This window comes from Scyliorhinus torazame, chromosome 5 (genome assembly GCF_047496885.1).
Source record: "Scyliorhinus torazame isolate Kashiwa2021f chromosome 5, sScyTor2.1, whole genome shotgun sequence".
Classification (NCBI taxonomy): domain Eukaryota; kingdom Metazoa; phylum Chordata; class Chondrichthyes; order Carcharhiniformes; family Scyliorhinidae; genus Scyliorhinus; species Scyliorhinus torazame.
The window spans coordinates 90,012,832-90,037,915 of NC_092711.1; the positions used below are offsets into that span (position 1 = coordinate 90,012,832).

The 25,084-nt window shown below is 44.8% G+C and overlaps 2 protein-coding genes across 2 annotated transcripts in view; both read right to left on the reverse strand.

Moving 5' to 3' along the window:
• LOC140418873 (uncharacterized) overlaps nt 1–25,084 on the reverse strand; it is a 98,177-nt gene that overhangs the window by 72,076 nt on the left and 1,017 nt on the right. The window lies entirely within an intron of this gene.
• Nucleotides 801–24,859, reverse strand: LOC140418875 (uncharacterized). Its single transcript, XM_072502520.1, has 2 exons — nt 22,389–24,859; nt 801–3,150 (listed from the first exon to the last, which is right to left on the reverse strand). Exon 1 carries the CDS (start codon nt 23,930–23,932, stop codon nt 22,910–22,912), a length of 1,023 nt encoding a protein of 340 aa, XP_072358621.1. The 5' UTR covers nt 23,933–24,859; the 3' UTR covers nt 801–3,150; nt 22,389–22,909.

Here is a 25,084-nt window from a genome sequence, read left to right on the forward strand (position 1 = left end):
AGGTCTCCGACATCTATAAGGAGCTCATGGGGGTCAGAGAACATGCAGACCGAGGAGCTGAAGCGCAAATGGGAGGAGGAGTTAGGAGGAGAGATAGAGGATGGTCTCTGGGCGGATGTATTGAGTAGAGTCAATGCAACCACAACATGTGCCAGGCTCAGCCTGAGACAGTGCAAGGTCGTTCACCATGCTCAAATGACAGTGGCCCGAATGAGGGTGTTCTTTGGTGTAGAAGACAGGTGTGCAAGGTGTGCGGGGGGTGGGGGCAGCGAACCATGTCCATATGTTCTGGACATGCCCAAAGCTCAGGGGATTCTGGCAGGAGTTTGCAGACGTCATGTCCAAAGCATTGAAAACAAGGATGGTGATGAGTCCAGAGGTGACGATTTTAGGGGTGTCGGAAGATCCGGGAATCCAGGAGGAGAAAGAGGCAGATGTTCTGGCCTTTGCTTACCTGGTAGCCCGGAGACGGATACTATTAGCTTGGAGGGACTCAAAGCCCCCGAAATTGGAGACCTGGCTATCGGACATGGCTAGCTTTCTCTGTCTGGAGAAAATCAAGTTTGCCTTGAGAGGGTCACTGTTAGGGTTCGCCCGGAGGTGGCAACCGTTCATCGACTTCTTTGCAGAAAATTAATCGTCAGCAGAAGGGGAAGTGGGGGGGGGGGGGGGGGTTAGTTTAGTTTAGAGTAGGGGGTTAATACAGGTGGGACCTGCAAGGGGGTAACAGACTTTATTTTGCACTGTGTTTATAGACTTATGTATATTGTTTATTTTGGCGTTGTTGTAAAACCAAAAAATACCTCAATAAAATGTTTATTAAATAAAAAGTCTAAATCATTCATATATAACACACAAAGCATGGAATTTTGTCCTGAACAATCCAGAAATCCACTGGAAAGTCTTCCAGTCATTCCCCTTTGCTTCCTGCTGCTCCAGCTGATGACATTTCCAGCGTAATGGAAGTGCCCTGGTTTTCCCACATGGAACTGGATGTGCATTAGTTATTTCATCATTAACTGACTTAAGTAAATAAACATAAGATTCAAACAAATAGGGCCGTACAGTAACGCAGCAGTTAGCACTGCGGCCTCACGCCGTTGAAGTCCCAGGTTCGATCCCGGCTCTGGGTCACTCTCCGTGTGAAGTTTGCACATTCTCCCCGTGTTTGCGTGCGTTTCGTCCCCACACCCAAAGATGCGCAGGCGAGGTGGATTGGCCATGCTAAACTGTTCCTGAATTGGAAAAAATAAATTGGGTACTCTAAATTTATATCAAAAAAGAATAAAACAAATAAAGATTCATCATGTCCTCGCCAATCAGTTTTTTCCATTATCCTGAAGTAACCTTATTTTTATAGGGAGTTAAGTGAAGTGTGTTCCCAACCCCTCGTTATCTAAATTTCCATTCACCATTTTTCTGTCCACCTGACCCAGTCCATGGCTTTCTCCCTCATCGTCTAAAACACATCAGCAACTTTTGTATAATCCTGGTGCATACATTTCAGTCTAAATCATTGATATATACCGGAAAACTGTGGAGCCCCACTGGAACAGATGTCCAGGCGTCATTCAGTCCTGAATGTGACTAACAGCAGCAACAACAGCTGAATCCGAACCCTGCTGTTGCCCAGTGAACTTGCTGATGTCTGTGCAGGTTGTTTGACTGAGTGAATCTCCTCCCACACACGGAGCGGTTAAACAGCCTCTCCCCAGTACCGCTCCCACATGTGGGCCACACGGTAGCACAGTGGTCCGCACTGTTGCTTCACAGCTCCAGGTTCCCAGGTTTGATTCCCGGCTTGGGTCACTGTCTGCGCGTTGCCCCAGTGTCTGCGTGGGTTTCCTCCGGGTGCTCCGGTTTCCCCCCACTGTCCAAAGATATATGGATTTGCCATGCTAAATTGCCCTTAAGTTTCCAAAAAGGTGAGGTAGGGTTATGGGTTAGGTTGGAGGTATGGGCTTAAGTCGGGTGCTCTTTCCAAGGGCTGGTGCACTCGATGGGCCGAATGCCCTCCTTCTGCACTGTAAATTCTATGATTCTGTTTCAGTGTGAACTCGCTGGTGTTTCAGCAGATTCGGTTTACTTTTAAATCTTTTTTTAGTCGGAACATTTAAAAGGTCTCTGATCAGTGTGAACAACTTGGTGCCTAGTCAGGTTGGATGACTGAGTGAATTTCTTGTCACACACGGGGCAAGTGTACGGTCTCTGCCCAGTGTGAACTCGCTGGTGTTGCAGAAGGTTGGATGAACATGTGAATCCCTTCCCACACACAGAGCAGGTGAATGGCCTCTCCCCAGTGTGAGTGCGTTGATGTAACAGTAAATCCTTTCTGCTTTTAAAGTTCTTCTCGCAGTCAGCACATTTAAAAGGTCTCTGATCAGTATGAACAAGTTGGTGTCTCAGGAGGATTGATGACTGAGTGAATCCCTTGCCACACACGGAGCAGGTGAATGGCCTCTCCCCAGAGTGAGTGCGTTGGTGCAACAGTAAATTATTTCTGCTTTTAAAGCTCTTCTCACAGTCAGCACATTTAAACGGTCTCTGGTCAGTATGAACATGCTGGTGTGCGATGAGATTGGATGATTTAGAAAATCCCTTCCGACACACGGAGCAGGTAAACAGCCTTTCCCCAGTGTGAATACGTCGGTGAGTTTCCAATTCAGATGGGTAATTGAATCCCATCCCACAGTCCCCACATTTCCACGGTTTCTCCATGGTTATTGACAGGTTATCAGGTGTAGGTGGGATCCAGATTTGCCGTCACTATCAGATCAGCCGTGATGTTATTAAATGGTGGAACAGGCTCACGGAGCTGAATGTCCTATTGCTGCTTCTTGATTCCTATGGTGTGAATGTCCTTATGTCTCTCCAACTTGGATCATCAGTTGAAGCCAGAGTACGGTTTCTCCTTGATGTAAATGCTGCAATTTGATTTCATGCTGTGTGATTGGTTAAAGCTCAGTTCCAGCTAACTGTGGAAAATTACTCAGATGTCTGTGTCTCGGTGCTTTTCCCAATCACAGTGATTTTTGAAATTTTTTCCGAAAGACAAAACAGACAAACATTTCTCCTTCCACGTTGAAAGGCCAGTCCTGATGAATCAAGTGACTGTCAGATCTCAACATGATGTTTGCATCTGCAAATATTCTGTAAAAGGAAATTACATTGAATTACTGTGAATATATAAGACACAAACAGTCCATTCTCTCACAGATTCTATCAATACTCGGCACACGTCTCCGACTGTCACACCGATCAAATCTCAGCCTTTCAGCTGATTTTCGGTTCCATTTTCTCTCATGTGCTTGTCCCGTTTCCTTTTGAAAACATCTCAGCACTTTCCTCAGCTCATTTCCATGGTAATGTGTTGCACATTCTAAACCTCTGATGAATAAATTTGTCCGTATTGCCCTCTTGGATTTATTCGTAACTATCTTGTATTTATGACTTGTTGTTTATTGATGGTCCCTGGTTTTGGACTCTCTCACATCGCCCCTCTCCAAACTACTGATAATTTAAAAGATTTATAGGTCACTGCTTAATTTGTTGTTGTCGATAGAAAAAGGGCCCACTCCATTTAATCTTTCCAGAGAGCTGTAATCTCTCATGTTACAAAAGCCATCACTGTCAGTCTAGGATAGAAATTCTGAACAGGCAATTCTAGTTTCTCTGGAACTTTTTTCCTCTCTTGCTCCCCCAAAGCTGTCAATCCCAGTCCCACACACTCTCCCTCCTCCCTGGGCTGAAATCCAAACCCATCTGCACCATTTTCTTCCTCCACTCCGTTTTCTCCCTCCCTCTCCTCTGCCTGGGTTCAGTTCTCCAGCTCCTGTCTGCAGACTGACAATAAAACCAATGGGTCTTATTGGGGGTTTGGAGCCTCCAGCGGGTGTTTGCGAATCCTCCCCGCCCACCTGCCAGGGTTTCCTTCCTTGCCAGAGATCAGAGTCCTCATTGATTTGAGTGCAAAGTGTAAGCTCTTATTTCTTGTCCCCCTCCCCCATCCTCTGATGTGAACCATCCTCCAGTGTCTGAAGCAGGATGGTGCCCGTTAACCTGGGCCTGTTCCCGGGAGGGAGAAGCCCCGCAGCTGCAAACCAGGGAGCTGACAATGATTGTGAAGGGTTTGCTCGAGCTCACAATGCCCGGGGACTGATTGACGGCGGGTTCGGACCAATAGGAAGAGGGGGCGGGGCTGGAGGACCGAACGAGAGCAGTTGGTCCTCCAACCAATCAGAGTGAATGGGAGGCCACTCGCGCCTGTCTCGGGGTAAAGTACAAGCAGCTTTCGCCGGTTCAACTGTTGTATCCGACCTTCGTCTCCGGGGCTTCGGGCTACACGGAGTGTTTATGAAGTCGCCCGACCCATGAACCGGCTCCATCCCTCCCTCATCACTCACCGAGCGGGATCTGATCAGTGGACGATTTCCACCCAACCGCGCGAATCCTGAGTTGTCATCGGCACTGCGCATGCTCCAATTCACGTGGTGACCGGGGCTCAGCCCCGCCCTCATTCACTCCGATTGGTGGGAGGATCCGCAGCAACTCGGTCCTCCAGGCCCACCCCTCTCTTCCTATTGGTCCTGAGCTGCCGTCAATCACTCCCTGGGCATTGTGAGCTGGAGCATGCGCAGTGCCGATGCTGGACTCGGCCGGGCGGTTTCACTGAAACCCGGTGGAGGCTTCAAACCCCAATAAGAAGTTTCCGGGCCCGGGTTTGCATCGAGCGGCGGGACAGCTGCGGCCTGCTCCCGGTGACAGGCCTGAGTTAACGGCCGCCGTCTTAATAGCAGCTCCAAACCCGCAGGGGGCAAAACATCAGAGATAGAGTTTGTTGTGAAACCAATGGGATGTAAAACAGGAGGTCAGGGTTACAGTCAACAACAACCTCTACTTATATAACACCGTTAACATCATAAATCATCCCAGTCAACCTCACAGGAACATTATAAAACAAAGTGAGACACCCAGACACAAAAGGAGGTCAAAGAGGTGAGTTTTACAAAGAGCCTGAAAGGAGGTAAGGGGAGGTGGAGATGGGGAGGTTTAGGGAGGGAATTCAGTGCTTGGGGCCGAGGGAACTTAAAACCATGGCGGAGTAATTAGAATCGGGGGTGTACAAGAGTCCAGGATCAGAACTGTACTGATATCTCAGGGGGTTGTGGAGCTGGAGGAGATGACAAGACACAGGGAGAGATGAGGCCATGGAGGGATTTGAAAACAGGCTGAGAATTGACTGGGAGCAAATGCAAGTTCGGAGCACAGGGATCATAGGGGAAAGGAACTTGCTGTGAATTAAGACATGTGTAGCAGACTTTTGGATGGCTTTACTTTTACAAAGGTAGAATGTGGGAGAGCAGCCAGGTGTGTAATGGAATTGTCGAATCGGGAGGTGACGAAGGCATGGCCGAGGTTTCAGCCCCAGGCGCACAAACACAGGAGAGAGGCTGGATAATGTAACGAAGGTGGTAACGGGCAGTCTTAGTGATAGCACAGACAGGAGTCCAAAGATGTGCAGGTTCGGTGGATTGGCCAATCTAAATTGCCTCAGTGTCCAACAAGGTTAGGTGGGGTTACTGGGTTATGGGATAGGGTGGATGTGTGGGCTCAGGTAGGCAGCCTTCAGGACATGTGACAATGCAGTATCGCCAAGCAGAAACTGATAGCCAAGTTCCGCACGCATGGGTACAGCCTCAACCGGGATCTTGGATTCATTCACCCCCCCCACCATCTGGCCTGGGCTTGCGAAATCCTACCAACTGTTCACGCTTGAGACAATTCACATATCTTTAATCTGTGATTATCCCTCTCTCCAGTTGCACCGTCTGAGCCTGTAAACATTTAATTACCTACAAAGACTCGCATTCAAAGTATCATCTTGCATCATTGAATTTGTCTATATATGTGTTTGCGGAACCCACCTCTTCATTCACCCGAGGAAGGAGCTGCGCTCTGAAAGCTAGTGATTCAACACAAACCTGTTGGACTTTAACCTGGTGTTGTAAGACTTCTTACTGTGCCCACCCCAGTCCAATGCCGGCATCTCCACATCTAGACTAGTAAAGCAGAGAATCAGGCTGAAGCTCTGTGGACCGGAGTTCCACATGGCAAATCAACTCAGCAACCCAATTCAAGGGCAATTCAGGATGGGTGTAAATGAATAATGAAAATGTCAATCATGTAACTTTTCCACACACGGAAATGAATGGGGTTTGATAATGTTTCTGTGCGGTTTTAAACCGAGGGCCTTTAAGCAAACATGATAATCACTACACTACAGAAACAGGGAACAGCGCTTCGTGCACTGAATAGTAAACAGTGCGTCCTTATTGCACTGAAGAACCTTCTATTGTGGGAGTACAATTTGACTGAAAATTAGGCAATTGGCGGAGAAATTGATCTGACATTAGAATCATAAAATGCCACAGCATATTAGAAAACCATTCACAACTAACACGTGTCAACTTTGACTGTGATTCCTGCCATTCTCCATCACAGTATTTTGCAGGGTATCATTTGGAACTTGGCGGGTGTAAGGTAATGCATTTGTTTAATTATTGAACAATAAATAACAATGATACAACTTATCTGCAAATTTAGATGAGTAACATCAATAATGTTTTGAATAATAATAATATGGGACATTTGGTGCGTGAGGGGAACGTGTTAACCAGTACACTAAAAAAACAGCTGATTGGCAATGAGCCTATTGTACTGGTGTTTTGACAATATGTTGTGTTATCTGTAAAAATGATAAAAGTCGAATAAAAATATAGATTGAAAAAGAGCAAATCGATTAGTCTCAATGTCCTCTCTTTCTGTGATCTTGAAGTTTTACCTATTCCAATTATTCTTCCAATTTGCTTTTGAAAAAGGAGTTTCTGCAGAATTCTTGCTCAGTTTGATTTAATGAGAACGTTCCCTTGGTCCAATGACCAGAAGATTTGGACATGAAGATGGAGTCGGTTATAAACAACAACAAAGACAAAGAAAATTACAGCACAGGAACAGGCCCTTCGTCCCTCCCAGCCTGCGCCGATCCAGATCCTTTATCTTAACCGGTCTTCTATTTTCCAAGGATCTACTTACCTCTGTTCCCCGCCCGTTCATAAAGCTGTCTAGATGCATCTTAAATGATACTATCGTGCCCGCCTCTACCACCTCCGCTGGCAAGGCATTCCAGGCACCCACCACCCTCTGCGTAAAAAACTTTCCACGCAAATCTCCCTTAAACTTTCCCCCTCTCACCTTGAAATCGTGACCCCTTGTAATTGACTCAATCAGGTCCCCCCTCAACCTCCATCTTCCAACAAAAACAATCCTAATCTACTCAACCTTTCTTCATAGCTAGCACCCTCCATACCAGACAACATCCTGGTGAACCTCCTCTGCACCCTCTCTAAAACATCCACACCCTTCTGGTAATGTGGCGACCATAACTGCACGCAGTATTCCAAATGTGGCCTAACCAAAGTCCTATACAACTGTAACATGACCTGCCGACTCTTGTACTCAATACCCCGTCCGATGAAGGCAAGCATGCTGTATGCCTTCTTGACCACTCTATCGACCTGTGTTGCCACCTTCAGGGTACAATGGATCTGAACTCCCAGATCTCTCTGTACATCAATTTTCCCCAGGACTCTTCCATTGACCGTATAGTCCGCTCTTGAATTAGATCTTCCAAAATGCATCACCTCACATTTGCCTGGATTGAACTCCATCTGCCATTTCTCTGCCCAACTCTCCAATCTATCTATATTTTGCTGTATTCTCTGACAGTCCTCCTTGCTTTCTGCAACTCCACCAATCTTAGTATCATCTGCAAACTTGCTAATCAGACCACTATACCTTTGTCCAGATAATTTATGTATGTCACAAACAACAGTGGTCCGAGCACGGATCCCTGTGGAACACCACTAGTCACCTTTCTCCATTTTGAGACACTCCCTTCCACCACTACTCTCTGACTCCTGTTGCCCAGCCAGTTCTTTATCCACCTAGCTAGTACACCCTGATTCCCATACGACTTCACTTTTTCCATCAACCTGCCATGGGTAACTTTATCAAACGCTTTACTGAAGTCCATGTATATGACATCGACAGCCCTTCCCTCATCAATTATCTTTGTCACTTCCTCAAAGAATTCTATTAGGTTTGTAAGACATGACCTTCCCTGCACAAAACCATGCTGCCTATCACCGAAAAGTCTATTTTCTTCCAAATGTGAACAGATCCTATCTCTCAGTATTTTCTCCAACAGTTTGCCTACCACTGACGTCAAGCTCACAGGTCTATAATTCCCTGGATTATCCCTGCTACCCTTCTTAAACAAAGGGACAACATTAGCAATTCTCCAGTCCTCCAGGACATCACCCATTCTCAAGGATGCTGCAGAGATATCTGTTAAGGCCCCAGCTATTTCGTCCCTCGCTTCCTTCAGTAACATGGGATAGATCCTATCTGGACCTGGGGACTTGTCCGCCTTAATGCCTTTTAGAATACCCCAAACTTCCCCCTTCCTTATGCTGACTTGATCTAGAGTATTTAAACATCCATCCCTAGCCTCAACATCCGCCATGTCCCTCTCCTTGGGAAATATCGATGCAAAGTACTCATTTAGAATCTCTCCCATTTCCTCTGACTCCACGCATAAATTCCCTCTTTTGTCTTTGAGTGGGCCAATCCTTTCTCTAGTTACCCTCTTGCTCCTTATATACAAATAAAAGGCTTTGGGATTTTCCTTAACCCTGTTAGCCAAAGATATTTCATGATCCCTTTTAGCCCTCTTTATTGCGCGTTTGAGATTTGTCCTACTTTCCCGATATTCCTCCAAAGCTTCATCAGTTTTAAGTCACCTAGATCTTATGTATGCTTCCTTTTTCATCTTCGCTAGTCTCACAATTCCACCCATCATCCATGGTTCCCTAATCTTGCCATTTCTATCCCTCATTTTCACAGGGACATGTCTGTCCTGCACTCTAATCAACCTTTCCTTATAAGACTCCCACATTTCAAATGTGGATTTACCCTTAAACAGCTGCTCCCAATCCACATTCCCTAGCTCCTGCCGAATTTTGTTATACTTGGCCTTTCCCCAATTTAGCACTCTTCCTTTAGGACCACTCTCGTCTTTCTCCATGAGTATTCTAAAACTTACGGAATTGTGATCGCTAATCCCAAAGTAATCACCGACTGAAACTTCAACCACCTGTCCGGGATCATTCCCCAATACCAGGTCCAGTATGGCCCCTTTCCGAGTTGGACTATTTACATACTGCTCTAAAAAACTCTCCTGGATGCTCCTTACAAAGTCTGCTCCATCTACGCCTCCAACACTACATGAGTCCCATTCAATGTTGGGGAAGTTAAAATCTCCCATCACGACCACCCTATTGCTCCTACATTTTTCTATAATCGGACTACATATTTGTACCTCTACTTCACGCTCGCTTTTGGGAGGCCTGTAGTAAAGTCCCAACAATGTTACTGCACCCTTCCTATTTCTTAGCTCTACCCATATTGCCTCAGTGCTCGAATCCTCCAACGTGCCCTCCTTAATCACAGCTGTGATATCATCTCTGACCAGTAATGCAACTCCACCCCTTTTACCTCCCTCTCGATCCCTCCTGAAGCATCTATACCCTGGGATATTTAGTTGCCAGTCTTGCCCTTCCCTCAACCAAGTCTCAGTAATACCAATAACATTTACGATATAAACATTATGTAATCATGCAATTGGTTTCATATTGCATTTACAAAAGTGGATTTTTCTGCTAAAGCATCTTGTTATTATTTCTGAGTTGATAACAGAATCTAATTACATTTCATCTACATCCTGTTTACAGAGTCTGTCTATTAGAGAGGGATTTGTGAAGCTTAGCAAAGCCCTCTCGAGATCACTTTGCTGAAGTAGTTTACTTTATTAGATTTCAAATGAATTATGAAATGTAGAAATGTCCGTCCAGCAAATATTTCCTCTCATTCTTATGTTCTTTCAAAAACATCAAACAATTTTACTCAGTATTTGTTCCATTACTCAAAACTTGATATTATTTGATATTTATGTCCTCATCTGAAATTGAGACTCTCTGAAATATACAACCTTGAATTGCAAACATGACTGACAAAGAAAATAAATCGAGTCACTGGGTAATATAAGTTCTGTTGAGTTCATTTGAGATTGGCCACGTCAGTTTTTAAACACAATCAAATATCTTCACAGGTAGGAGATTAAAGAATGATAAGTTTATGATATTTGACCCTCTTTGTTCTGGGTATGAAACATTCCGCAGCCTAAATCCCGTTCATGTTCATGAAAGGAGGGGTGACAGCAAATCCACACTGAGCCTGGATTTCCTCATTTCCCTGAGTGGCTTTTCCTGTTTCTCTACCACAAAGCCCGATTTTCAAAAAGGTGTTTTAGTTAAATCTCTATTTCCTCTAATTCAGTTAGAGTATCATTTGTCTCTGTCTGTATGAGTACACATTATTAGATATGTTTCAGATGGTGATTAAAAATGTTAATCTACATCCATAAATCCATTAAATTCTCTAGTGGACTGAACAAACTGAGAATATCCGAACTGTGTCAAAATGGGATCATCTTTTTCTGATCTTTGCTTCTTCAATATTCACTACCTCCGACATCTCTGAATGATGTTTTACGCCGAGGAGGCCAAATATATATCTAATATATGGGATTCAGATGACATGCAGAAACAAACACGTTATCCAAACTTCCTCAAACTAAGCGAGAAGTATTCAATGTTCCTGCCCAGTTTTGAACAGAGGACCTTTCACGAGTTAGACGAACATGATAACACTACACTACAGAAACAGGCAGCAGCGGAGCAGCCAATGGACCTGTGCTATGTTCAACTGCAGGGTCTTGCTGCAGCTTCTGATGGTTGGGCTGAGAGGCCATGTCACTTATTACTCTCCTCTACCTTCCCCACATGTTTATTTCTGGCAACTTATTTTCATTTCTTCCATCGATCTGTTTTTCCCCCACCATTGTCCCCCCTTCGACAATCTGCCCCCTGTTCCTAGTCTTCCTTTCACTCACTGCTTACTTTTATTCTGACGTTAAGATCCTAATCTCTTAACGTGCCACTATCAGCACTGTTCTTCGCCGTTATTACCCCCATTTACATTCCCTTTTTCTTTCTGTCCAAGTCATGTTAGTCATTCTCCACCTATCGCTGGCGCTCTATCCAGCCCCACATCTCCATGAACCCCCTGCCCTCCCGCCCCATCCACTGTCCACCCACAATAGTCTAAATCTGACCCGATTTGCAGTTCTCCAGCTTTGACAAAGAGTCATCCAGACTCAAAACGTCAGCTGCCATCAGACCTGCTGAGATTGTCCAGTATTTTCTGTTTTTGTTTCCGATTGAAGCATCCGCAGTAAGTTGCATTTGTTACAATTAGACATGATAGAGACAGTTATTATGTTCATCTGCATCTGTAAAGACATTAAATTCTGTTGTAGTTGAACAAACTGCTAATATTGGAACTGTGTCAAAGCAGGAAAATCTATCATCTCACTGCTTCTTGAAAATGCAGCACTTCAGACTTTGCTGAAGCAACTTTTGTGGCTGATGTGAGACTAAATCTCCTATTCCTCTCACATACGAGATTCAGGTAATATTCAGGGACAAACGGATGTTGTGGAAAGTTTTCCTCAGACTAAATGAGAAGCATTTAATGCTTCTGCCAGTTTCAAACCGGGGATCTTTCACGTGTTAGGTGATTGTGATAACCCCTACTCTACAGAGCTGGCTGCACAGGACCCAATGGACCTGTGCAACGTTCAACTGCACAGTCTTGCTGCAGCTTTCAATGGGCAGCACATGTGGCTAGCACTGTGGCTTCACAGCACCAGAGTCCCAGGTTCGATTCCCTGCTGGGTCACTATCTGTGCGGAGTATGCACGTTTTCCCCGTGTGTGCGTGGGTTTGCTCCCGGTGCTCCGGATTCCTCCCACAGTCCAAAGATGTGCAGGTTAGGTGGATTGGCCATGATAAATTGCCCTTAATGTCCACAAAGGTTAGGAGGGGTTATTGGGTTATGGGATAGGGTGGAAGTGAGGGCTTAACTGGGTCGGTGCAGCCTCGATGGGTCGAATGGCCTCCTTCTGCACTGTATGTTCTATGTTCTAATGGTTCAGCTGAGAGGCCGTGTCACTGATTACATGAAGACAACTGTTTCTTTAAAACAGATGTCTCAACTTGTAAGACCGTAAGATATAAAACTGATATTGAACTTCAGCATTTGTTCAGTAAATATCTAATGGAATAATGCTCTCTGTTCAATCATTAATGCATCATTCTTATGTTCCTACAGAAACGTTCCCCCAATTTTACTCAATATTTGTTTCATTATTCAATGTTGAACCTCAGATATTTATTTGTTATATGACTTCATTTTGAATTGAATAGCTCTCGAGTCTTCACCCTAAATAACTCTGAAATATACACCATTGAATTGAACACATTACTGACCAAGAAAAGAAAGTGCGTCACTGGGTAAAAGAAATCCCATGAATCTTTGTTAAGATTGACCCCAGGCAGCTTTTAAACAAAGTCAAATATCGTTAAATGGAAGAGAATTGAAAATTATGTGTTGCATATATTTGACCCCCCTGTGTTTTGCTGTGAAACATTCTGCAGCCTAAATACCGTTCATGTATAAGAAAGGAGGGGTGACAGCAAATCCGCACTGAGCCTGGATTTCCTCATCTCCCTGAGTGGCTTTTCCTGTCTTATCATTAAAGGCCGAATTTTTCAAAAATGTGGTTCAGTTAAATCTCTGTCATTTCCTCGAATTAAGTTACAGTATCGTTTGTGTCTGTCTACATGAGCATACATTACAAGTAGATATGTTTTGTACAGTGATTAAAATATTAATCTACGTCTACAAAGCCGTTAAATTCTTTTGTGAACTGAACAAACTGCCAAGATCCGCACTTTGTTTTTTCATGTATGGAACGATCTGTCTGGACTGTACGCAGAACAATACTTTTCACTTTACCTCGGTACACGTGACAATAAATCAAACCAATCAAAGAGACAGTTTGTTACTCGTCTTCAAATTGAACAATGAGTCTTCTTAAAAATTATTAATTCATGGGAGGTGGGCGTCACTGGCTGGGCCAGCATTTACTGCTCATTCCAATTGCCCTTGAACTGCGTGTCTTGTGAGGCTATTTCAGAGGGCACTTACAAATCAACCACAACATTGCTGTGGATCTGGAGTCATGTGTAGGCCAGGCCACATAAGGAGAGCAGATTTCTTGAAGGATATTAGTGAACCAGATGAGTTTTCACAACAATCAAGAGTGTTATCATTAGACTTTTAATTTGAGACTTTTAATCAATTTCAGCATCTGTCATAGGCAGATTCGATCCCAGAACCCTAGAGCATTAACCAGAGTCTCTGGATTATTCACCCAGTAACAATACCATTACTCCAATGCCTAGCCCACATATTCTTGGCAGAATATGATGTCTCGTGTTGTGTTCTGTGATCTTGTCTTGCAATGATTCTACAGAACTGCTGGTGAATTAGCCAGAACGATGATTTATTGATGTACACGTGGTAAGGTAACGATCAGAATGCTATACAGACTAAGTTATCACAGAGTTACATTAGACTCTCTTGGAACTACCCTGATGTGCGACTGGCCTCGTGTATGCCTGACAACCTTCTGCTGGTAGCCGGATGTCACCTGACTGATGCCCGACGCCAACTACTGGTGGGAGGTCACACTGCTGAGTACATGTAATATTATATACAGGCTTATCACCACACCTCGTAACTTCTCAAAATTATAGAGTAATTAATTTTTTCAAACAAATTCTGATAGCTCTGCAGTTTCTGGAAACATTTTGGTTGATCGTGTTATTTTTTAAAATAAAGATCTAGTCTTTGCAATATAATTACCTAATACACCAATTCACGAATCATAATCAATGTTCACTACTGAATAAACTTCAATTTAATTGTTGTTTTTTGCGATGAAATCAATACATAGTTAATATAGAAAAGGTACAGAAGGTGAAATGGCTGCAGAAAGGCATATGTTAGAGGTATAAAAGGGCTTCCTTGACCTTATTACTAAGACCAGTGAATACACAATGAAAATAACAATTTACGGGCAGCAAAGCTGCGCAATGGTTAGCACTGCTGCCTCATGGCGCAGATGTTCTAGGTTCGATCCCGACCTTGGGTCACTGCCATGTGGAGTTTGCACATTCTTCCCGTGGTTTTGTTGGTTTCACCCCCACAACCCAAAGATGTGCAGGGTAGGTGGATTGGCCACGCTAAATTGTTCCTTAATGTGAAAAAATCAATTGGGTACTCTTTAAAAAAAAAAATTAATAATGAAAATAACAATTTCAAAACTAAATGTGATTACACAAGTACGTGGTTAGTTTCCTACATTACAACAGTGAATATATTTCAAAAGTACTCCATTGGCTTTAAAACACTTTAGGAGGTCCAGTGGTAGTGAGAGGTTTTATAGAAATGTACTTTTGTTCTAATTGTCTGCAAACAAGGATATATTACACTTGGTGTCCTCACCAACTATTGATAAAGTCTTAATTTTGTGCAATAACCACGTCATTGACACCATTTTGAATACTCTGTGAACCTCCAGATACACCATATGCATAATTATTAGTTGTAAAACACAGCGGGTTGTTGTGATTTGGAATGCACTGTCTATAAACGGTGCCAGAATTTCATTGGACCGTAACTTCCAAAAGGGAATTTGGTACATTCTGAAAAAGAAAACAAAACAGTTGAACTCTGGGATTAAATGGGTCGCTGTCCAAAGAGCTGGCACAGGAGAAATGGGCCAAATTGACTCCTCTGTGCTCCAGGAGCCTTGTGTACATGTAAAGGGAGTGGGAACAACCTGGAACCTACTGCCTATGAGGGTAGGAGATGCAGAAATGAGGGAAGGATTTCAATAGGAAATTGGACAGGCACTGAGAGAAATAAACCCACAGGGATTTAGGGAACGAACGGGGCAATGGACAGACTGGCTTCCTCCACAGGGAGCCGACAGGGTCCCAAAGGGCTGAATGGCCCCATTCCCCACCCTCCAGATGCTGTGATCTCAGGAGAGAAATTCAGCTGCTCCAGTCACTCCAACTCACTGGAGTCCCTCATCTCTGGTGCCATTCTCGTAAATGTTCTCGACACTGTCTCTAAGAACTTCACATCTTTCCTAAAGTGTGAGGCCCATATATAGGGTTCCATTCCAGAGGGATAGAATTGAAAAGTACGGAGGAAATGTTCAACTTGTTTAAAATGATGGTTCGACTACACTAGGAGCTCTGTCAACATTGATGATCTCCATTTAGAAAAAGGAAATAGAGGCACTGGATAAGGTGCAACAAAGATTCATAATATACAGAACTGAGAGCATTTAACACTCAGGAAAGGCTGGGGCTGCTTTTCTCTGGAAAAGAGAAGACTGATGGGTGACCTGATGGAAGTCTTTCAGATTATGAAGGGATTCAATAATCCAATAGGAATTTCAATAGACACCGCCTTACCCAGCGAGTGGTGAGAATGTGGAACTCACTCCCACAGCGAGTGGTTGAGATGAACAGCATGAATGCATTGAATGTGAAGCTAGATACATACATGAGGGAGAAAGGAACAGAAGGAGATGCTGATGGGTGGGGGGGGGGGGGGGGGGGGTGGGGGGGGAGAGAGAGAGAGAGAGAGAGAGAGAGAGAGAGAGAGAATTATAGAGGGGTGGGTGGAGGATCATGTGGAGCATAAATACTGACACAGACCATGGCTACCCTCAGCCGGTATGGGAATTTAACCTGTGCCGTTTGTGTCACTCAGCACGAACCAGCCAACTGAGCTAACCGATCCCCGTATAAATCTGTAATAATTCCATAATTATTAATGATATTTCTGTCTCACACCATACTATTTAATGTAGTTTCCCAGTGCACCTCAGACAACTTGCCCCTCATACCCTAATAATTTTCTTCTGTGAGAAGCACCAAGATAAATTAAACAAAAGAACCATGTAAGCACCACAGCCCATCTTCATGGCAATGTGGCATGATTTTGGGGGTTTCCAAACAGAAATGGTAATGAAACATCTTCTAACCTCCAAACACCTTTTCACTCTTTGATCCTTGTGAAATGTGAAACCAGATATTCGCAAGAAGGCTCAGAGTGAATCAGACCACTGGAAACGAAGCCATGAGACCAGCCAGTTCAGCAGAAAGAAACTCTCTGACCATCCCCATTGACCAACAGAATGAACAAATGCAGTCCTGGATGTAATTGAGAACAGAAACAATAACAGCAGAATCCAATTCCTGTAATCAGACAGGGCGTTGGAGGGATACAAGATAGCCAGGAGGGAACTGAAGAAAGGGATTAGGAGAGCTAAGAGGGCATGAACAATCTTTGGCGGGTCGGATCAAGGAAAAACCCAAGGCCTTATACGCATATGTGAGAAATATGAGAATGACTAGAGCGAGGGTATGTCCGATCAAGGACAGTAGCGGGAGATTGTGTATTGAATCTGAAGAGATAGGAGAGGTCTCGAACAAGTACTTTTCTTCTGTATTTACAAATGAGAGGGGCCATTTTGTTGGAGAGGACAGTGTGAAACAGACTGGTAAGCTCGAGGAAATACTTGTTAGGAAGGAAGATGTGTTGGGCATTTTGAAAAACTTGAGGATAGACAAGTCCCCCTGGGGGGCCTGACGGGATATATCCAAGGATTCTATGGGAAGCAAGAGATGAAATTGCAGAGCCGTTGGCAATGATCTTTTCGTCCTCACTGTCAACAGGGGTGGTACCAGGGGATTGGAGAGTGGCGAATGTCGTGCCCCTGTTCAAAAAAGGGACTAGGGATAACCCTGGGAATTACAGGCCAGTTAGTCTTACTTCGGTGGTAGGCAAAGTAATGGAAAGGGTACTGAAGAACAGGATTTCTGAGCATCTGGAAAGACACTTCTTGATTAGGGATCGTCAGCACGGATTTGTGAGGGGTCTTGCCTTACAAGTCTTATTGAATTCTTTGAGGAGGTGACCAAGCATATGGATGAAGGTAAAGCAGTGGGTGTAGTGTACATGGATTTTAGTAAGGCATTTGATAAGGTTCCCTATGGTAGGCTTCTGCAGAAAGTAAGGAAGCATGGGATAGTGGGAAATTTGGCCAGTTGGACAACGAACTGGCTAACCGATAGAAGTCAGAGAGTGGTGGCGGATGGCAAATATTCAGCCTGGATCCCAGTTACCAGTGGCGTACCGCAGGGATCAGTTCTGGGTCCTCTGCTGTTTGTGATTTTCATTAATGACTTGGACGAGGGAGTTGAAGGGTGGGTCAGTAAATTTGCAGACGATACGAAGATTGGTGGAGTTGTGGATAGTGAGGAGGGCTGTTGTCGGCTGCAAAAGACATAGATAGGATGCAGAGCTGTGCTGAGAAGTGGCAGGTGAAGTTTAACCCTGAAAAGTGTGATTTTGGAAGGACAAATATGAATGCGGAATACAGGGTTAACGGTAGAGTTCTTGGCAATGTGGAGGAGCAGAGAGATCTTGGGGTCGATGTTCATACATCTTTGAAAGTTGCCACTCAAGTGGATAGAGCTGTGAAGAAGGCCTATGGGGTGCTGGCGTTCATTAACAGAGGGATTGAATTTAAGAGCCGTGAGGTGATGATGCAGCTGTACAAAACTTTGATAAGGCCACATTTGGAGTACGGTGTACAGTTCTGGTTGCCTCCTTTTAGGAAGGATGTGGAAGCTTTGGAAAAGGTGCAAAGGAGATTTACCAGGATGTTGCCTGGAATGGAGAGTAGGTCTTACGAGGAAAGGTTGAGGGTGCCAGGGCGTTTCTCATTAGAATGGAGAAGGATGAGGGGCGACTTGATAGAGGTTTATAAGATGATCAGGGGAATAGATAGAGTAGAGTCAGAGACTTTTTCCCCGGGTGGAACAAACCATTACAAAGGGACATAATTTAAGATGAATGGTGGAAAAATAGGAGGGATGTCAGAGGTAGGTTCTTTACCCAGAGAGTAGTGGGGGCATGGAATGCACTGCCTGTGGAAGTAGTTGAGTCGGAAACATTAGGGACCTTCAAGCAGCTATTGGATAGGTACATGGATTACGGTAAAATGATAGTGTAGATTTTTTTTGTTCTTAAGGGCAGCACGGTAGCATTGTGGATAGCACAATTGCTTCACAGCTCCAGGGTCCCAGGTTCAATTCCGGCTTGGGTCACTGTCTGTGTGAGTCTGCACATCCTCCCCGTGTGTGCGTGGGTTTCCTCCGGGTGCTCCGGTTTCCTCCCACAGTCCAAAGATGTGCAGGTTAGGTGGATTGGCCATGATAAATTACCCTTAGTGTCCAAAATCGCCCTTAGTGTTGGGTGGAGGTGTTGACCTTGGGTGCGGGCTCTTTCCAAGAGCCGGTGCAGACTCAATAGGCCGAGTGGCCTCCTTCTGCACTGTAAATTCAATGATAATCTAGGATTAATCTAGGACACAGGTTCGGCACAACATCGTGGGCCGAAGGGCCTGTTCGGTGCTGTATTTTTCTATGTTCTATGTTCTAATCAGTCGTGAACTTGCTGGTGTCTCAGGAAGTGCGATGAATTACAAAATCCCTTCGCACATTGAGAGCAGGTGAACGGCCTCTCCCCAGTATGAACTCCCTGGTGTGATTGCAGACGGCATAACCGAGTGAATCACGCAAATAGAGGTAAACATCTTTGAGTTATGGGGGTGACACCCATGCAGACACTTGGAGAACGTGTCTCCACACGGACAGTGACCTGGGGCCAGGATTGAACACTGGTCCTCAGCTCTGTGGGACCGCAGTGCTACCCACTGCGTCACCTTACGATTTAGATGAGGGAACAATATGCAATATCTCCAAATTTGCAGATGACACAAGTTGCTTGAGCTGTGAGGAGGTTGCAGAGATCCTTCAGTGTGATTTGCACAAGTTGAGTGAGTGGGAAAGTGAATGGCAGATACAGTATAATTTGGAGAAATGTGAGGTTATCCAGTTTTGTAGCAAAACGAGAAGGCAGGCTATTATCTGAATTGTCATAAATTAGGAGAGGGCAATGTGCAACGAGTCCTGGGTATGTTGGTACCCAGTCACTGAAGGAAAGCGTGCAGCTACAGCAGGCGGTAAAGAAGGCAAATGATGTGTGAGCCTTCATTGCGAGCGGATTATCTTGCTGTCATTATACAGGGCCTTGGCGAGGCCATACCTTGAATATTGTATGCAGTTTTGATCTCCTTATCTTGAAGAAGGATGTTCTTGCTCTAGAGGGAGTGCAGCGAAGGTTTACCAGACTGATTCCTGGGTTGGTGGGACTGACGTATGAGAGATTGACTCAGTTAGGATTGTATTCGCTGGAGTTCAGAATAACGGGGGGGACCTCATAGAAACCTATAATATTCTAACAGGACTTGACAGGGTAGCTGCAGGAAAGATTTTCCCGATGGTGGGAGTGTACAGAACCAGAGGTCGCAGTCTGAGGATACGGGGTAGACCATTTAGGCAGAGATGAGTAATTTCTTCATCAGAGAGTGGTGAGCCTGTGGAATTTGTTACCACAGAAAATAGTTGAGGCCAATACATTGTATGTTTTCAGGAATCAGGAAACAGTTAGATATGGCACTTAGAGCGAAGGGAATCAAAGGATATGGAGGGGAAAGCGGGATTAGGCTACTGAGTTGGATGATAAGCCATGATCATAATGAATGGCGGAGCAGGCGCGAAGGGCCAAATGGTCTCTTCCTGCTCCTATTTTCTATGTTTCTATGTAATCCCTTCCCACACTAAGAGCAGGTGAATGGCTTCTCCCCAGTGTGAACTCGCTGGTGTGTATGCAGGTTAAGTTGGCACCCCTGATGATGGAGATATTTGAGGTGGCGAGAGGGAAGGGGATGTTACCACAAACCTTGGGGCAGGCATCGGTTTCCCTGTTGCTTAAAAACGATAAGGATCCGATGGAATGTGGGTTGTTTAGGCCCATATCACTTTTAAACGTGAACGCAAAGGTATTAGCGAAGGTACTGGCAGGTAGGCAGGAGGAGTGCCTCCTGAAGGTGATAGGTGAAGATCAGACGGGGTTTGTGAGAGGGAAGCAGCTCTTTTCAAAAGTTAAGAGGGTATTCAACGTGGTTAGGGCACTGGTGGAGGGGAAGGAAACAGGTGGTTGTGGCAGTGGACGCCGAGAAAGCATTTGACCGAGTAGAACGGGGGCACTTGTTAGCAGTTCTGGAGCAGTTTGGAATTGGTCCACGATTTGTGGACTGGGTAAAGCTACTGTAGAAGGAGCCGGAGCCAGTGTCCGCACAAAAAACATCAGCTCGAGAGATGTTTCTCTCCATTGTGGGACTAGGCAGGGATGTCCTATGTCCCCTCCTGCTGTTTGCACTTGCGATTGAAATGAAATGAAAATCGCTTATTGTCACAAGTAGACTTCAATGAAGTTACTGTGAAAAGCCCCTAGTCGCCACATTCCGGCGCCTGTTCGGGGAGGCTGGTACGGGCAAATCACCATTGGCCATCGCGTTAAGAGGTTTGGGGGTATGGAAAGGGATAGTGCGGGGGGAGTGAATAGAGCACAGGGTGCCCTTGTATGCCGATGACTTATTATATGTGTCGGAACCGAGTGTGTCAAGGGGGGGAATATAGGAGCTGCTTCAGTGTTTGGGTCTTTCTCGGGGTACAAATTAGATCTAGACAAGAGTGAGTATTTTGTGGTGTTTCGGCCAGGGGTGTGGGGCTGCCATTCCGTAGGGCAGGGGTTCACTATAGATATCAGGGTGTGCAGGTTGCTCGGGATTGGAGGGAGGGGGGGGGTCACTGGAGGGTTGGTTAAAATGAACATGTTGCCGCGATTTCGGTTTATTTTCCAATGCCTGCTGATTTTCCTGCCAAAAGTGTTTTTGGAGAATTTTAAGGAATAATTTCCTACAAGTGGAAACATCTTCTCCATGTCCACTCTACCCAGGCCTCGCAGTATCCTGTAGGTTTTAATAAGATACCCCCATATCGTTCTAAACTCCAACGAGTACAGACCCAGAGTCCTCAACCGTTCCTCATACAACAAGCTCTTCATTCCAGGGATCATTCTTGTAAACCTCCTCTGGACCCTTTCCAAGGCCAACACATCCTTCCTTAGATACGGGGCCCAAAACTGCTCTCAATACTCCAAATGGGGTCTGATCAGGGCGTGATATAGCCTCAGAAGTACATCCCTGCTCTTGTATTCTAGCTCACTCGACCTGAATACATTGCATTTGCCTTCCTAACTGCCGACTGAACCTGCACATTAAACTTTTATTAAAATTTGGAGTACCCAATTAATTTTTTCCAATTAAGGGGAAGTTTAGCGTGGCCAATCCACCTACCCTGCACATTTTTGGGTTGTGGGGGCGAAACCCACGCAAACACGGGCAGAATGTGCAAACTCCACACGGACAGTGACCCAGAGCCGGGATCGAACCTGGGACCTCGGCGCTGTGAGGCTACAGTGCACCTGCACGTTAACCTGAAGAAAGTCTTGAACAAGGACTCCCAAGTCCCTTTGTGCTTGTGATTTCCTCAGCATTTTCCCATTTAGAAAACAGTCTATGCCTCCATTTCGCCTTCCAAAGTCCATTACCTCACATTTTTCCACATTGTATTCCATCTGCCACTTCTTTGCCCACTCTCCTAGCCTTGCTCAGCATTGCTTCTTTTTCTAATCACTTTAAATGAATGACCTTGGTTTATAATCTTGCCCTAAATATGACTTGCTAGATCAAACATTTATTGCAGATCCTTAGTTATAATGTGGTCAAGTGTCTTTCCATTTGAGAACTGCTCAATAAAGTTATTAGAATTATTTGTAGCTAGGGCAGCACGTGGAGCAGTGGTTAGCAGTGGGACTACAGTGCTGAGGACCCAGGTTGGAATCCTGCCCCTGGGTCACTGTCTGTGTGGAGTTTGCACATTCTCCCCATGTCTGCATGGGTTTCACCCCCACATCAAAGATGTGCAGGTTAGGTGGATTGGCCAGGCTAAATTGCCCCTTAATTGGAAAACATAATAATATTAATTGGGTATTCTGAATTTATTTTTTAAAAAAGGATTATTTGTAGATTCCCCACCAATCAGTTTTTTCCATTATCCTGAAGTGACCGTATTTTTATCAGGAGTTAACTGAAGTGTGTTCCTAACCTCTCATTATCTAAATTTCCATTTACCATTTTTCTGTCCATCTGACCCAGTCGATGGCTTTCTCCCTCATTGTCTAAAACACATGAGAACATTTTGTATAATCGTGGTGCATACATTTAAGTCTAAATCATTGATATATACCGGAAACTGTGGAGCCCCACTGGAACAGACGTCCAGGCATCATTCAATCCTCGATGTGACTAACAGCAGCAACAACAGCTGAATTCAAACCCTGCTCTTGTCTGTGAACTTGCTGATGTCTGAGCAGGTTGTTTGACTGAGCGAATCTCCTCCCACGCACGGAGCTGTTAAAAAGCCTCTGCCCAGTATCGCTCCCATGTTTGGGCCACACGGTAGCAGTCATTAGCACTGTTGCTTAACAGCTCCAGGGTCCCAGGATTGATTCCCGGCTTGGTTCACTGTCTATGCGGAGTTTGCACATTCTCCCCGTGTCTGCGTGGGTTTCCTCCAGGTGCTCCGGTTTCCTCCCACAGGCCAAAAATGTGTAGATTAGGTGGATTGGCCATGCTAAATTGCCCTTAGTGTCCAAAAAGGTTAGGTGGGGTTATGGGTTAGGTTGGAGGTATGGGCTTAAGTAAGGTGCTCTTTCCAAGGGCCGGTGCACTCGATGGGCCGAATGCCCTCCTTCTGCACTGTAAATTCTATGATTCTGTTTCCGTGTGAACTCGCTGGTGTTTCAGCAGATTCGGTTTACTTTTAAATCTCTTTTCACAGTCGGAACATTTAAAAGGTCTCTGATCAGTGTGAACAACTTGGTGTCTAATAAGATGGGATGACTGAGTGAATTTCCCGTTACACACAGTACAAGTGTACGGTCTCTGTCCAGTGTGAACTCGCTGGTGGATCAGAAGGTTGGATGAACATGTGAATCTCTTCTCACACATGGAGCAGGTGAACGGCCTTTCCCCAGTGTGAGTGCGTTGATGTATCAGTAAATCCTTTCTGCTTTTAAAGCTCTTCTGACAGTCAGCACATTTAAACGGTCTCTGGTCAGAGTGGACCTGATGGTGATACCGGAGGTTTGATAAAGCATTAAATCCCTTCCCACACATGGAACAGGTGAATGGCCTCTCCCCAGTGTGAGTGCGTTGATGTGTCAATAAATCCTTTCTGCTTTTAAAGCTCTTTTCACAGTCAGCACATTTAAACGGTCTCTGGTCAGTATGAACAAGTTGGTGTGCCAGGAGGTGTGATGACAGAGTGAATCCCTTCCCACACATGGAGCAGGTGAACGGCCTCTCCCCAGTGTGAATATGTCGATGTCTCAGTAAATCCTTTCTGCTTTTAAAGTTCTTCTCACAGTCAGAACATTTAAACGGTCTCTGATCAGAGTGGACCTGATGGTGAGTCCGGAGGTATGATAAAGCATTAAATCCCTTCCCACACACGGAGCAGGTGAACAGCCATTCCCCAGTGTGAGTGCGTTTGTGTGTCAGTAAATTACTTCTGCTTTTAAAGCTCTTCTCACAATCTGCACATTTAAACGGTCTCTGGTCACTGTGAACATGCTGGTGTGTGATGAGGTGTGATAACTGAGTGAATCCCTTCCGACACACGGAGCAGGTGAATGGCCTTTCCCCAGTGTGAATACGTCGATGAGTTTCCAATTCAGATGGGTAATTGAATCCCATCCCACAGTCCCCACATTTCCACGGTTTCTCCATGGTTATCGACAAGTTATCAGGTGCAGGTGGGATGCAGATTTGGGGTCACTATCTGATCAGCCGTGATGTTATTAAATGGCTAAATGTCCAATTGCTGCTTCTTGATTCCTTTGGTGCGAATGTTCTTATGTCTCTCCAAGTTGGATCATCAGTTGAAGCCCGAGTCCGGTGTCTCCCTCATGTAAATGCTGACATTTTTTTTCATGCTGTGTGATTGGTTGAAACTCAGTTCCAGCTAACTGTGGAAAATTACTTAGATGTCTGTATCTTGGTGCTTTTCCAATCAGTGATTTTTAAATTTTTTCCCGAAAGACAAAACAGACAAACATTTCTCCTTCCACGTTGAAAGGCCGGTCCTGATGAATCAAGTGACTCTGTCAGATCTCAACATGATGTTTGCACCTGTATTATTCTGTAAAAGGAGGTTACGTTGAATTATTGTGAATATGTAAGACACAAACAGGCCATTCTGTCACAGATTCTGCTGCTGTCCATACTCTGCACACATCTGTCACACCTATCAAATCTCAGCCTTTCAGCTGATTTTCGATTCCATTTTCTCTCATGTGCTTGTCCCGTTTCCTTTTGAAAACATCTCAGCATTTTCCTCAACTCCTTTCCATGGTAATGAGTTGCACATTCTGAACCTGTGATAAATAATTTTGTCCGTATTGTCCCCTTGGATTTATTCGTAACTATCTTGTATTTATGACTTGTTGTGTATTGATGGTCCCTGGTTTTGGACTCTCTCACATCGCCCCTCTCTAAACTACTGATAATTGAAAAAATTTCTATCAGGTCACTGCTTAATTTGTTGTTTTTGATAGAAAAAATGCCCCACTCCATTTAATCTTTCCTGAGAGCTGCAATCTCTCATTTTACAAAAGTCATCACTGTCAATGCAGGATAGAAATTGCAAAGAAACAAACCTTTCTGTTGGGTTGAGTTTGTTGTGTGCAAACTCTCCAATTCTAACCCCCTGTAAAAGGAGTTTACAAAAGCCATCACTGCCAGTCAAGGATAGAACGGGCAGCACGGTAGCACAGTTGCTTCACAGCTACAGGGTCCCAGGTTTGATTCCCCACTGGGTCACTGTCTGTGCAGAGCTTGCACGTTCTCCCTGTGTCTGCATGGGTTTCCTCTGGGTGCTCC

Bases quoted from the DNA above. Each gene is read 5' to 3' on its own strand.
- LOC140418875 (XM_072502520.1), bottom strand. From the start codon at position 23,932: ATGGAGAAACCGTGGAAATGTGGGGACTGTGGGATGGGATTCAATTAC.